The sequence below is a fragment of the Harpegnathos saltator genome, unplaced genomic scaffold (genome assembly GCF_003227715.2).
Source record: "Harpegnathos saltator strain DR-91 unplaced genomic scaffold, Hsal_v8.6 scaffold59, whole genome shotgun sequence".
Taxonomy (NCBI): Eukaryota; Metazoa; Arthropoda; class Insecta; order Hymenoptera; family Formicidae; genus Harpegnathos; species Harpegnathos saltator.
The window spans coordinates 1,105,909-1,121,678 of NW_020230415.1; the positions used below are offsets into that span (position 1 = coordinate 1,105,909).

The following is a 15,770-nucleotide window of genomic DNA, read 5'->3' on the forward strand; positions in this document are numbered from 1 at the left end:
AAGGAATTCTGAACGCACGACGCCGCGACAATCAAAGAAAACGGCCGGCATTGCCTTAATTTTTCACCGACGTCGTGAGGATGTTTCAATCGAGTGTTTGGCGAAGTTTCGCAGCGATGAAGCCGAGTTTTCGCGTCGATTCGTAAGCACGGATGAAACATGGGTCCATCACTTCACACCTGGGACGAAGGGACGGTCAAAACAACGGACCAAGGTGACTTGATGGCTATTTTGCGGAGCTCGACGATTCCCGCTATAAACAGCTGCTATCGAAGCTATTGATTAAAAGGAGACTATGTAGAGAGATAAAGATATTTCTTCCCAAAAATTTTTTGTCTCTTCTTCGTTCAGGTCAGGTACTTCTGGGACTACCCTCGTAAGAGGATTTTGAAATATCATAGACGCGCGTCGTTTAAACGAGCAGTTTCCCGAGCAGTTCCTTTCGAGCAGAAGTTTACTTCACGGGCGACGTATTCCGCGCCTGCCTGCGCTGCAGAGATCATTAGGCTTATCCCGGTAAGGCACGCGCATTCATTGGCGCAATCGAGCACTTGCTCGAGGACACACGTGAAGCGGACTCGGGAGGTCGCCCGGGGCTCCGCGAGAGCGCGGAACGATTCCGGAACTGGACTATCGTCGAACGACGGATGAGATTCCAATTTCCGGCTGATACGTGAGTGTGCTTTACCTTTCGCATCTCACTCTTATCTCTCCGCCGTGGATAAATATTTATCTGCGACAAGCGGGAGATAAGGAAGGGGCGGGGAGAAGCGGAAAAGAAGGAAAGATAGATTGCCGCTTCCTATGCGCGGACGAATTCTTCCGGGCGGGCTCGCTCGCTCGCTCGCTCGCTCGCGCGCATGCATGTGTGTCAGCGTGAAAGTTCCCCGCGAGGTATCGATTACATGCAGATACCAGTTTGCCGCGTTGCGTAATCGCGAGTGAGGATCGATCGCGATTGATAGCGAGTCTCGCCGAGGAAAAGTAGAACTTTGTCGAACGACGCGCTTCATCTTCCCACCTTTTCTCTCTCTCTCTCTCTCTCTCTCTCTCTCTCTCTCTCTCTCTCTCTCTCTCTTTGTATCTTTTATTTTTGTTTCTTTTTGTTTCTTGCATCTTTCTTGTTTCTCTGCATATCTTTATTTCCAAGGTAAGAGATTACATCCGTAACTGCTCTATATGGGGTTTTCAACCCCGGAGTGAAAATAAACAACTCTCTCTCTCTTTCTCTGAGAGAGAGAGAGAGAGAGAGAGAGAGAGAGAGAGAGAGAGAGAGAGAGAGAGAGAGGCTCAACCCTGCCTTCGGCAAATCCGAGTGTCGCAAATCGCCGACGATCGGTTTAGCCGCGAAATTCGAGCGAGGTCCTGGAGCGCCGCGCGAGAGCGAGAGCGAGAGCGAGAGCGAGTCCTCTCCGGGCGATCGCACGTGGTGATGTCGCGTCGAGGCGGAACGAGTTTACGGGACCATTAGATTTCACGTGCTCCGCTTGAGAGCGTCGCATTCGGGAGAAAGTCGCGAGCGCGATCGTTTTTTTCTGCCTTCTTTTTCGAGCACTCTCACGCGCGCTCGCGAGAGACAGCTGTCCTCGTCGGCACAGGGACGGCGGGAGGAGGTCGGCCGCGTTTTACGGGCGCAGGCGGACGCGACGCGCGAGGCGCGCGACGATAGACTCGCTGCAAGTTGCGCAACGTCGTGTGCGCGTCCGTTTGTTCGAGGCTTATTCTCTGGCGACGCGCGTCCCGGTCGTTCGCTCGCTCGCTCGCTCGCTCGCTCGCGCTCTCCGCGTCGTAACGCTGCCGGGGCGCGAGCGTTGCACAAGCGATCGCCTTAGCTATGCCGAAATTGAGAGCGGCTTATCGACATTCCTCTTGCTCAATCGCCGCGAGCGAGCCGCGGCGCGGCCATGCCTCGAGTCGAAATCCCGACCTCGATATTCCATTTAGCGCTAATTTCAGCTACTCGGCCGGCGCCGAGATTCCGTCCAACTTCTCGACGACAATGTCACTGACGATGATGCGTCGTTGCGCATCTTTTCCGCCATATATTATACTCGCGCGACGACGGTAGGTTTGTTTCGGGTTACTTGCACTTTTGACACTTTTGTCTATCTAATACCTGTTGCGGGCTGAACTCGATGAATGACGTCCAATGAGAGCTCTTCTTTCTAAAGAGAGGCAACGGGCGTGAGGCGTATAAAAGTGTCAAAAGTGCAAGCTAGTGTCTAGTTATCGTTAACGTGTTGCGGAATCTCGCGCTACTAAAGCGCGGGGGAGGAGGGGGGCGAGGCTCGCCTCCCTTTGAATCTTAATTAAAGAAGGAAAATGTATAGAACGTTTCGTTATGTTGAATATATTTTAATACAGCTACATCCTTTAGATGTAAGAAAAAGATAATAACCTTATAAATACTTGTATATGAGGAAGTTATTTTTATTGTAAGCAAGTTTGCGCAAATGTGACAAATGTTACGCCCTACTTACAAAGAAAATAAGACAAATAACTTGTTTCACCGTGAATTCAGGCATCGTAATTGAATTATACTTAGCTAGGTTATAGACCAAAATTCTAATTTGCTTGGGGGAGAAACCGAAATAAGTATCCGAAGTATATGTAATATAATTTACCAATTCCTGTTCTTGAGAGATTCGATAGAAATTTGTCTGCTTTTATAACCGACTGAAATGTTGTTAGGACAGTAATATTATATCTCGGCAGACAAAATCCTTTTCAAGAATTTTTTGGCAATATTGGGTCAATATACGAAAATTTAATTTTGCGGAACATTAAAGCAACTTGTTGGATTGATAGGTTATGTACTCGACAATTGAAAGTATCATGTGGGATGCAGTTGTGGTTCTATCCGTTTTTCGAGCTATGTTTAAAAACACTTAAACTAATATAAACTAATATAATAAGAAAGCATGAAAATTCAAAAGTTCGCAGACCTACATAAATATAACCTCTTGTTTTAACCAAAGTGCATATGCTTCTACGCGCATGCGTAAAATTCATCATAGTTTTATGTAGACGTCTCGCAATGCTATCTTATTTGAGTCGATTTGCGCCGAAACGTTTATTTACAATAATATCTACCTATAAAACACATTGCAATAACGATAAACTAAATGGTTGGAGCAGGAGCAATTACCTGGAAGTACATTTCCTACGTGACTAAAGTGAAATTGCGACTATTAGTAACCTCCAAATCAACGGAATAATAAAAATAAAGACGAGAGAAAATCTATTCAAATTGCACTGTAGAGAAGAATATTTTCCTTTACTTATTAAGTGAGATATAAAACGTTGCAATAACGATAAATTGAATGCAGGAGCAATTAGTTGGAATTAGCTATATTTCCTACGACTAAAGAGATCAATTGCGACCAGTAACCTCCAAATCAACGGAATAATACAAATAAAGACGATGGAAAATCTATTCAAGCTGCACTGTAGAGAAGAATATTTTCCTTTACTTATTAAGTGAGATATAAAACGTTGCAATAACGATAAATTGAATGCAGGAGCAATTAGTTGGAATTAGCTATATTTCCTACGACTAAAGAGATCAATTGCGACTAGTAACCTCCAAATCAACGGAATAATAAAAATAAAGACGAGAGAAAATCTATTCAAATTGCACTGTAGAGAAGAATATTTTCCTTTACTTATTAAGTGAGATATAAAACGTTGCAATAACGATAAATTGAATGCAGGAGCAATTAGTTGGAATTAGCTATATTTCCTACGACTAAAGAGATCAATTGCGACCAGTAACCTCCAAATCAACGGAATAATACAAATAAAGACGATGGAAAATCTATTCAAGCTGCACTGTAGAGAAGAATATTTTCCTTTACTTATTAAGTGAGATATAAAACGTTGCAATAACGATAAATTGAATGCAGGAGCAATTAATTGGAATTAGCTATATTTTCTACGACTAAAGAGATCAATTGCGACCAGTAACCTCCAAATCAACGGAATAATAAAAATAAAGACGAGAGAAAATCTATTCAAATTGCACTGTAGAGAAGAATATTTTCCTTTACTTATTAAGTGAGATATAAAACGTTGCAATAACGATAAATTGAATGCAGGAGCAATTAGTTGGAATTAGCTATATTTCCTACGACTAAAGAGATCAATTGCGACTAGTAACCTCCAAATCAACGGAATAATAAAAATAAAGACGAGAGAAAATCTATTCAAATTGCACTGTAGAGAAGAATATTTTCCTTTACTTATTAAGTGAGATATAAAACGTTGCAATAACGATAAATTGAATGCAGGAGCAATTAATTGGAATTAGCTATATTTCCTACGACTAAAGAGATCAATTGCGACTAGTAACCTCCAAATCAACGGAATAATAAAAATAAAGACGAGAGAAAATCTATTCAAATTGCACTGTAGAGAAGAATATTTTCCTTTACTTATTAAGTGAGATATAAAACGTTGCAATAACGATAAATTGAATGCAGGAGCAATTAATTGGAATTAGCTATATTTCCTACGACTAAAGAGATCAATTGCGACCAGTAACCTCCAAATCAACGGAATAATACAAATAAAGACGATGGAAAATCTATTCAAGCTGCACTATAGAGGAGAATATTTTCCTCTATCTGTTAAGCGAGATGTAAAACATTGCGATGACGATAAATTAAATACAGGAGCAATTAGCCGGAAGTACAATTCCCACGACTAGAGCGAAATTGCGAAACTGGTGACCCCTCAAGCCTCAAAATCAGCGGAATAATAAAGGTAAAGACGAGAGAAAATTTACTCGAGAACTCGAAAGAAAGAGATCCGCTCTGAGAAAAGCTACATTATAGAATATTTTCCTCTATCTGTTGAGTGAGATGTAAGCTTCGTAACAGCAGGTGCGTGTGACTTTGCCGGAAGTCTCCCTTGAGAACTTTACAATCGCGCGTTTCCTCCCATTTGGATCATACCAAGTCGGATTTCTAGTCTGTCCATTGGTCCTCCGGGATCTTTAGATGTTAGACAGTGCCGAGGTCGAAATTTTCGTGCCGTCGCTCGCGCTGGAATTGGACGCGGCCGGTAAACGCGCGAATCGTCGCGATACTCGATACCGACGCTCGATTATCCGCCGACGAGTATCGCGGTAGCGGAGTCTCGAGTGAAAAATCCGATTGCGAGTCACCTGATATCGCGCGTCCGACGTGTTGTAAAGTGCCTCGGCTCTGGTTTCCGGTGAAACTTCACAGTCGCGCAGCGCCTTTCGCCGGCTGATGGCGCCGAAAACGGCGCCGAGGGCTGAGGATAAAATAGCGGCGGAATTTTGCACAGTTTCGCAATTCCCCGGATCGCCCCGGTCGGCGTTCCTTCCGTGGAAAGCGCCGCGCTCCCCCTTTCGGACTTTCGTCCCCTCCTCCAGCCGCCAGGCGAGAAATGCTATCGCCACTCTATCAGCCGTGCGTAAGTTCGTCGACCGGCCGCACGGCAAATGTTTTTGCGCTTGCGCTCGCGCTATTATTCTAACGGTGTAGAAAATTAGTCACGATGCCGCGGTGCGCCCGCTGCAGAAAACACCGGCGAGCACGCGCCGGTGCAACGTACCGACCTGCCTGTCCGCGACACGCGATTCAGAAGAGAGTCTCTCTCGCTCGCTCGCTGAGATGACGAGCAGCCTTCGGGATTGCGATCGATCGCGCTGCGGCTGATTCTCGCAGTCGGGGGGATCCCTGCGGCAGCGCGAAATTACGCGGCTTCCGATACCGCCCGCCGCTGATGACTATCGCTTGCTAAACTTCACAATAGACTCGTCGAACCCTCAATCTCTGATGTCTTGCTCAAGGCGAGTAAACGCGCCCGTTTCTGAACGGCCGCCTCGCGTGTAACCGTTCAGAACTCGTCCTCGTCGACTCCAGGACTCAACCTGGACGAGAGCGAGACCTGTCGCAAGTTCCAGTTCCGGGACGGAAATCGGCCGAACCGAGGGACCGGTTCGCTCTCTGCCTCTCCCTCGGGGCTGTTCCCGGTCTCGGGTGAGCGCGGTTGCACCAGAGTTGCCAGATGGCCGGGATTTCCGGGAATGTCCCGGAATTTCAGTCTTATGTCCCGGAAAATCATAATCATAACATTCGTGTTTCTAACTGCCACCAGAGGGAAAGCTGAGAGCAGTCAGATTTATAGAGGCGTAAAATTCGACATGCCAACTAAGGAAATTGATGTCAACTCCAGCCATTCGCGTAGTTAAAGAAGAAAAGAAACTTCGTTTTGCTGGTACTTGATCCTTCTGCGCATTATCCCGAGCATACTCGTCCAGACGTTTTCTTTCGAGAACGAAATCACTTAGAGAGAAACTGCGACCTCGCAAATTAAAGCCGAAGGCTAGAATTTCAAGATAGATCGAGTTGCGATATCAAATTTTGCACATATTATTATAAAAAAAATGGATTGAAAACTGAAGAAAAAGAAAAAGAGAAAAATTCATGTAATAATTTTCCAATTTTTCGTCCTTACAAAAGTGCCTTAAAAGTATTCAAGTCGGTCTGGAAACTCTTACTCGGGGATTTTTAGGGTCGCTGATTACAAATCTGAAGTCAGAATCTCAAAGATGGCGGACTCAATGTGGCGGTCAAGTACATGATTTTTTGCTGAAACTTTGATAATTTTTCTCTAATGCGCTTAGGAACGGTTACTCGGGGGTTTTTAAGGTCGCTGATGACGAATCTGAAGTCTGAATTGCAAAATTCAAAATGACGGATTCAATTGCGTTCAACACTCATATTGGGACTAGGATTTGCTATACTCTCCGTTTGATAAAGTATACCCAGGATGCGCCACGTGGAAGCTCCAAGTCCGATTTTACATCCCTTTTATTTTTTGCTTTTTGTTTTTTATTTTCAATTGCTGAGTTCAGATTTGGAGTTCAAATTCGTAGTAATTCCTCAAGTCCTCTCGAGTAACAATTTTCAAATTTATCAGACGAGAATCCTCTAATTTTCACGTGAAAACCCCGTATATACGGCCGCCATATTGAATCCGTCATCTCAAAATCTGACTTTACATCCGTCTTCAGTGATCTTAAAACCCCCGAGTAATACTTTTCAGGCCGATCGTAGCAAGAAAATTCAAAATTTATTGAATTTTGGATACGTGACCGCCATATTGGATCCGCCATTTTGAATTTTGAAATTCTCACTTCAGATTCGTAATCTACGTAATCCAAAAACCTTAAAAATGAAACCGCGTATACTTTGCAACCCTTTCTAAAAAAAAAAACTCATTTTAATAACGTTCAAGTCGGAGAAAACTCTTGCGCAGGGGAGGGGGCGGGGGGGTTAATTCACGCATTTGTTTATCTCTCAACAACCTATTTCTCAACCACCGTCAAGAAATGTCCCGGAAATAGTGCTTTTGCATCGGGCAACCCCAGGCTGCACGTCCTCGAACACAGCGATACGCGGCGATTGCTGGCTGGTCGCTGCACGCCGCATTGCGTGTGCAGATCTCTCTCTCTCTCTCTCTCTCTCTCGTTCAGCGAAACGGACCTACGGCGTCTTTACCGTAACGCGTAATACCGCGCTCCTCTTTGCACCGGCCGAGGAGAGCCGGAGGCGATGATTAGGGCGGAGGGCACGGTGATGCACGCACGACTTGTCAAGTGGAGCATCCCGCGCCGCTTCCCAGAACGCGAATCGCCGATCGCCGCCGTTTATCGCGATTACAGCCGGCCGGTCCGGCCCGTTTCGTTACGCGGCCCGAGCCGCGGGAATCTCGCTCGCTCGCTCTCACGGCTGCGCTTATCTTATCTGGCGATTCGCGAGAGAGAGAGAGAGAGAGAGAGAGAGAGAGAGAGAGAGAGCTCCCCGACACAGGAACTGCGCGCTCTTCCGATCAGGACGCGAGCAGTTCGCTGCTCGACTCGTCGGACGAGCGGCAAGCGGACTCGGTCGTCCGTCTTGCCGAGACGGATTCCCTCGGGGCCTTGGCCTTTCGGTTTGCCACTCGTACCGCGGTGCGCCGGAAGAATGCCGATTCGCCGCGGCCCTCGCGGAACTCGCTCTTGCCGGCCGCGAGGGGCCGCGGCGGGCCGGGAAGCGCGCGCGTGCGCGCGCGCTAATTAGGCGCGCGCGCGCGCCGGCCGAGGGGACGAGAGTCGCCGTCGTCGACGAGCGGCGTTCATAACCGCGCGCGCGGGTTCTCATTAAAGCGCGAGACGGCCCGACGTCGCAGCAGCGGCGGCGGCGTGGGCGAAGAAAGCGGAAGATCGCCGCCGGAGGTGGAAGCACACGAGGTTCGTTTGGCGACGTTCCTAAATCACACAATGTTCCGCTGTGTTTGGCCGCTCGCTCGAGGCCCGAGCCGGTCCCCGAGCGAGGAGTCCCGGGTTCAAAGGTTATCTCATGTCATGAGAATGCTCGACGAGCCGGCGTCGAGCCCCACGCGTGTGTGCGTGCGTGAGACATGCGTGAGACACGCGCGACACCGCCTGGCTGGCCCGCTTCTCCTCTCGCGCGACGCGTGTATCATCGTCGACTTTCGCGAGCGGAAAATGAAGCGAGAGAGCCGCGCTCTGGAAAATTATTCCTGCGGCTCTCCGCGGACGCGCGATAACGCGAGAGACGCTGCATCGACCGAGCTGCATTTTCAGACGGCTCGCGTCGTTTTATGGCTTAATTAATTGCGCGGCGCGTATCGCGCGATCACAGCTCCGCTCGCTGCTTCTGGCTCCGCCGCGCCGCGGCTGATTCTTGCGCCCGCGGGAAGTTGATTAATCAGTATTCGCGGGATTTTCACCGCACGCTCGCGTTATTGCGCGCGAGCATTGTTACAGAGTTACTCTCTCTCTCTCTCTCTCTCTCTCTCGCTCGACGGAAGCGTCGAGCGCGGTCGAATCGCGATGGTCACGGCGCGGCGTCTCTGTCGCGCAACAGCTGTTCGAATAATTAAAAAATACACAACATTAGGATATAAATATATAGGAAAGGGTACACTTCACCGATCTTTTTCATTCGTAATATGTTATAAGGGATGAAATTCTGAGTGACTTTTCCTAATACGATTATATGGAGGTCGCTTGTATAGTTTCAGAGATATTTGACCTTAAAGTTTCATAATTGTACGTTGAAGTATATTTGAGGTAGACAAGCAGTCTTCATTCACTTTAAATATAGGAAACAGTACATACAAGCGGGAGATTTTTCGATAAATATATAGAAAAGGGTGCACCTCAACGATTTCTTTTCATTTTGAAATATGTTATAAAGGATGAAATTCTGAGTGACATTTCCTAATACAATTATATGGGGAGTCGTAATATATTTAGGTAGGTAGACAAGCAGTTTCATTCACTTTAAATATAGGAAAACGAGTGACACTCAACGATTTTTTCATTTTAAATATGTTATAAAGGATGAAATTCTGAGTGACATTTCCTAATACAATTATATGGGGTCGTTTATAGATTACTTTCATAATTGTACGTTGAAGTATATTTGAGGTAGACAAGCAGTCTTCATTCACTTTAAATATAGGAAACAGTACATACAAGCGGGAGATATTTGAACCTTAAACGTTTCATCAAATTGTTACGTTTGAAGTATATTTGAGGTAGACAAGCAGTCTTCATTCACTTTAAATATAGGAAACAGTACATACAAGCGGGAGATTTTTCGATAAATATATAGAAAAGGGTGCACCTCAACGATTTTTTTTCATTTTGAAATATGTTATAAAGGATGAAATTCTGAGTGACATTTCCTAATACAATTATATGGGGGTCGTTTATAGTTTCTGAGATATTTGACCTTAAAGTTTCATAATTGTACGTTGAAGTATATTTGAGGTAGACAAGCAGTCTTCATTCACTTTAAATATAGGAAACAGTACATACAAGAGGGAGATTTTTCGATAAATATATAGAAAAGGGTGCACCTCAACGATTTTTTTCATTTTGAAATATGTTATAAAGGATGAAATTCTGAGTGACATTTCCTAATACAATTATATGGGGGTTGTTTATAGTTTCTGAGATATTTGACCTTAAAGTTTCATAATTGTACGTTGAAGTATATTTGAGGTAGACAAGCAGTCTTCATTCACTTTAAATATAGGAAACAGTACATACAAGAGGGAGATTTTTCGATAAATATATAGAAAAGGGTGCACCTCAACGATTTTTTTTCATTTTGAAATATGTTATAAAGGATGAAATTCTGAGTGACATTTCCTAATACAATTATATGGGGGTCGTTTACAGTTTCTGAGATATTTGACCTTAAAGTTTCATAATTGTACGTTGAAGTATATTTGAGGTAGACAAGCAGTCTTCATTCACTTTTAAATGTAGGAAACAGTACATATGAGCGGGAGAGGGGCTGCGCCCCTTCTCCACACCCCCTCCCCAAACGAATCCTAACCTAACCTAACCTAACTTGTTGCATCTTTATATATTTTTGGACATTGTTGAAAAAAAGTTCTCTTAAGATCTATCACCTGGTGACTCAACTTAACTTATTACAATATCCGCGTACAATTAGATGTTGTGGCTTTTAAAGAGATCTTTTCAATATCGTCCAATATTGGATATACAAATGAATGATCCAAATTTTTCAGCTAAATTCAAGATTTGTTTTAAAAGAAAGTAAAACAAACTTGTCAGTCAAAATATTCGCCGTTCGCTTCGATAACTTTCAGCCATTCTTCAGGCAGCTGATGAATTCCGTGCCGGCAAAATGGTGTGTCTTTGGACACGACAAAGTCGTCAGGCCATTTTCGGATCTCATCCGGTGATTTGAAGTGTGTATCGGATAAAGCATGTTGCATCGACCGGAACAAGTAGTAATCGATAAGAGCGATGTCAGTGAGTGCGGTGAATGCTGTGAGTTGGACGCTGTAAGACGACCCAGCTAAGCTAACCCATTATGATGTCTCTTGTCGTGGAAGCAATGTATGGCCAAGCGTTATCGCGCAACAATTTCACAGGACGTTCTCCTTTGCCACTACACGGGCGTTTACGTTCTAATTCTTGACTCAAACGGGTTAATTGTTGTTGGTAGCGGTCCGCAGTAATTGTTTCATTCGGTTTTAACAGTTCGTAATAAATCCCACCAAATGCATCAGCCAGAGCAGCAGAGTCTTCTTTCCGAAGTGTTTTGGCTTTGCGACCGATGTTGATGGTTCGCCGGGGGATTTACCCATAACTTTCTGCGCCTCGGATTGTCATAGAATATCCACTTCTCATCGCCCGTAACAATTTTCTACGAGAGAGAAACTTTCTACGCTGCTTATTGAGGAGAGAAAGACACACACTGCCACTGCGTTGATTTTTGTTGGCTTCAGTGAGTTCATGCGGGACCCATTTTCCTTCTTTCTGAATCTTTCCCATCCCGTGTAGGTTGGAAGTTTGGAAATAATTAAATTTATTGCGTTATTCCTAACTGCTCCGCGAGCTCTTTTTGCGTTTGAATTCTCAGCGAGCAGTTGCGCCAAATCATTGTTGCCGCACTCCCCAGGCACGTTCTTTGTCACTCGGCGACTGAAATCGCCATCTTTAAACCTTCCAAATCAAAATCCACACACATCGTACACGATACAACACTTTCGGCGAGAAGGGGACAAATCGATTCGCATGTTCTTACTACAGCATTTCTTCCTTGCTGAAAATGTTGTAAAGTATGCAGCGTCGAATACGCATGCATCCGTTGCTTATCCGTTGCCATTTTCGACTGTACTGAACTGAATAATTTTTCAGGTTATATCGAGCCTTCCGCCATATCAAGTGTAATTTTTAACAGCTACATGTTTCAACACGCTACATAAAAAAAAAACCATAAAAGAGCGGGAAAATTTGATCATTTTCAAACTTAATTTCTTAGCCGCTTAAAAAAGTTCGAATTATTCATTCGTACACCTAATAAATAAACAAACACCAACGACAATGTCGTCGGGCAGCCGCGAAAGCGGAAGTCGGCTAGTCCCGCCGTCAATCCCCTCGGACTTTGCGACTCGCGCCGCCGCGCCGGCTTCGTCCTGCTTTCGATCCTCGCGCGTCTCATGCGACGAGTGTTTCCAACGTTTTTCAACGTTCCCCGTTTCTGTTTCAGGATTCATCAACTGCAACGCCAACACACTGCAGTCGCTCGCGCAGCTACACGGTGAGTGGAAGCTACCTGCGTTGTTAATTTTCTTCCTTGTTTCTCCCCTTAGCCTTAGCGCGACTCCCCTAACCCATGCATACGCGTCTCTCGCGTGTTGCGTTTACGGCCATGAGAGAGATCACCGCTATGGGGAAGAGCGGATTCAATTAAAATTTATAGTTACGTAATAGCCGTGCGCGCAGGAGGTATGCGCCTTCCCGGCGAGCAATCGGGGAAACGCGGCCCTCCTTCGCAACGTTCACTTCCTCTTTCTTCATCGTAATCGCCGGGGAAGGACTGGTCGGAGAAGGGACGGGGGGGGGAAGGGGCGGCCGCGCAACCTGTACTTTGCTCCCGTCCGGAGCCGCGGCAAAAATCCTGTTTTTGATTTAGCGCGATCGCCACCGCCGCGCCGCCGTAAATTTCACGACGACTCGCGAGCGAGTGGCCGCGTAACGAACGAACGAACGAACCGCCGCCGGCGGCTTCTTGCTGCCGCGAGCTAACAAGTTCAACGGCGAGCTCACGTCCGCGGAACGGGCGAGCTGACCCGCGCGCTTGTAAATCCATCGGCATATATCGGCCTATAAATCGTTATGTAAAACTGACCCGACCGAGCGCCTGGCCGGCGCGCGTCCGATCGCTCGCGAAGACGCTCTCGCAAAGTTCGCTCGCGAGCATCTTCCGCGTCGAGTCCTCTTCTCCAAATGCAGCCTCGTTAGAGCTTTAATAGCGTTATTTAGCGACTCGTCGGCGAGTCTCGCGACGAGTTCGCGACTTCGCCGACCGGTCGCTTCTCCGCACCGTGTCGTCGCGGTCTCGTCGGCGTTCGGCGACCGGCGACCGACGGGGGTTAGCGAGTTGGAGGGGGTTGCGAGGAAAGCTACTTTGTTAAAGTATCCGGTTACAATTACCGTTTTTTTTCGCTGGGAAGATAACTAGTTGCAATTACAAGTTATCTTCAAAAATATCTTCAAATCTTCGAAAATAACATGTTACAGTTATAGTTACCTAGAAAGTAACGGGTCGTTACTTTTTTACAATAATCGTGCTGTTATTTTAAATTTCGTAATTGTGTAAATTCCTTCGATTGTATATAAAAGTAGTTTGTTGACTATTATGTTCCTCATATCGTATATAACTTTTACAGATTAGATTCATTAATTTAAATAAATAATTCATATTTATTCTTTAAGACTGTTAACAACAATTATAAGAGAGTGAGTGAATTTGATGAGGATAATAAATATTAAAAGTCCTAAAAGTAATCTCCTAACATCAAAAATTAGATCTTTTCGCTAAAAAATATATTGATATTTTATAGATAAAGATCTACACTCACATATGTTTTCTTAAATTTACAGTTGAAGTTCTACTTGCCAGAATCATTTTTTCGCCAGCGCATATTTTGCAGAGAAATGCAGAGAGTTGTTCTCATTTCCAAATGTTTGCTGTAACTCGAATATTTCTGCATACACCGACCATGGCATTTTGCAATTCTTCTCCGAAGATTGAGATGTTTTATCCGTTGCTTGAATTTTTTATATAACTGAAACCACGCAGCACACTTCACGCTGAATGCAGGTTATGTTAACTAATAAGGACTAACGACGCGCGACGGAAATGTCCAATAGGCGTACAATTTTTTTGAAAGAAGCATAGATTGCGTTCGGAGACCATCTGACGCTATTGCGTCATTTTATCCTTGTTTTATCTAACGAACGATAAAGATAGATGACGCAATAGCGCGTCTTCCAAAAGCAACCGGAATAATTGCAGTATGCTTATTGGATATCAAGCATCGATAGCGTCGCGTTATCGTGCTGATCTGCCAGAAACTTAAGTTTGAAATATATAAAGTAACTATTACATCAGTTACTAGTTATCAAACGAATATAACTAAGTTAAGTTACAGTTGCAGATGGAAGAAAACGGAACGAAGTTAAGTTACGTTATAATTACCAAAAAGAAATAACTGCAACTATAAGTTCGTTACAAGTAATGAATTAGTACTTGCCAACCCTGCCAGAAACTTAAGTTTGAAATATACAAAGTAACTATTAAAGCAACTATCAAATTAGTCACTAGTTATCAAACAAATGTAACTAAATTGAGTTGCAGTTACAGATGGAAAAACGGAACGAAGTTAAGTTATAGCTACCGAGGAAAAACAACTGTAACTTCGTTACGAGTAACGAGTTATTTCCCAACCCCGATAAATACACGGTATTCCGTCAGTTTTTTATATTTTATGAACAGTTTTAACGATCGATTTCTTAGCAATTGTATTTTTTAGCTTCTTGAGACCCTAACTAGTGTAATATAATTGTAATTACTTATAAATTCTTTAAATTTATTATTGCTAATAGTAAATAAGTAAACATAAATCAAATGTCTTTAAGAATAAATGTACGGCAAAGCGAAAAATTAACTATTCTTATCTGGGAATTGATACGCGGGGACCTTTTTGGGGCGCTGACGAATCCGTTGTCAGATTTTAGAAATTCACAATGGCGGCTCCGATATGGCGGACATAAAATTAAAAATTCAACCAATTTCCGTGAAATTAGGTACGTAGGGTTTTCTTGGGTTGCCGATTACGAATCCAATCAAATTTTCAAAATTCAAGATGACCAATCCAATATGTCGGACGGAAAACTTAAAAAAAAAAACTTCAATCTCCAGAAAAATTGGTATTGAGGGGTTTCTGGGTCGCTAATTATGAAACCATCATCATCTTTTCAAAATTCATGGTGGCTGCTTCAATCAGCGAATTCAATTCGGCGAAGCGAGAATTTTAAAAAATCTAAATTTCTATGCCATTTTGAATTTTGAAAATCCGACAACGGATTTGTAATCAGCGACACTAAGAACCTCTAGATCCCTAGCTTCACGGAAATTGGTTGAATTTTGAACTTTACGCTCGCCATTTTGAATTTCGGAAATCTGACAACGAATTCATAATCAGCGACCCAGAAAACAACCCTGGACACAAAGTTTCATAGAAATCGGTTAAGAGGAAAAATTCGTGGCTCAAAGGGTTAATCAAATCCCGTAACGTGCGGCGCAGTTACTCTGCGCTCGCGTCGTCGATCGCCGAGACGCCCCCGCCGCAGTTTCTCCTCGCGCTCGTCAATTAACGCCACCAAAGACCGCCGCCGCGGCAGCGGCGCTGCGCGCCGCGAGAGTGCGAGAAGGACGGGTTTATTTTCGTAGGCCCGCCGCGCGCGTTTCTCGAGAAGTTTCGAGTTTTATCCCGCTGGACGTCTTTCCCGCACGTTCGCTCGCGAGAATTCGCGTGAATCTTTGCGTACGGAGGACGCGACACGCGTGTGTCTTTTCTTTTCTTTCACCGCCGCAGTTTTTACGTGCCTTTCAGCCGCTCTCAAGAGGCCCTTTGCGCTATCGGTTCGAAACTATCGACGAGTCGAAAGTCGCGCACGCGACGCCGGATTTTCGCAATAAAGGCCTCCCCCCTATGGAAACTCTCTCCTGCGCCGAACGATATGCGAGGTCGTAAAAAAGCGCCCGAGTTCGACGGGAAAGCGGGGGGACTCCCAGCGGGGGAGTTGTTCATATCGATAACGTTTCGTCGCGACTTTTATCTTTCTCGGGAAACGCCGGCTTTTATGTCGTCCGCGTCCTCCTTGGCCGTCAGTC

General features: G+C 44.8%; 1 protein-coding gene across 3 annotated transcripts in view; it reads left to right on the forward strand.

Moving 5' to 3' along the window:
• Window positions 1-15,770, forward strand: part of orb2 (cytoplasmic polyadenylation element-binding protein orb2) — a 262,489-nt gene that overhangs the window by 146,914 nt on the left and 99,805 nt on the right. For all 3 annotated transcript variants that reach the window (XM_025304151.1, XM_025304150.1, XM_025304152.1), the window contains exon 5: window positions 12,078-12,128. In XM_025304151.1, the coding sequence (XP_025159936.1) occupies window positions 12,078-12,128 (51 nt within the window). The remainder of the gene's footprint in view (window positions 1-12,077; window positions 12,129-15,770) is intronic.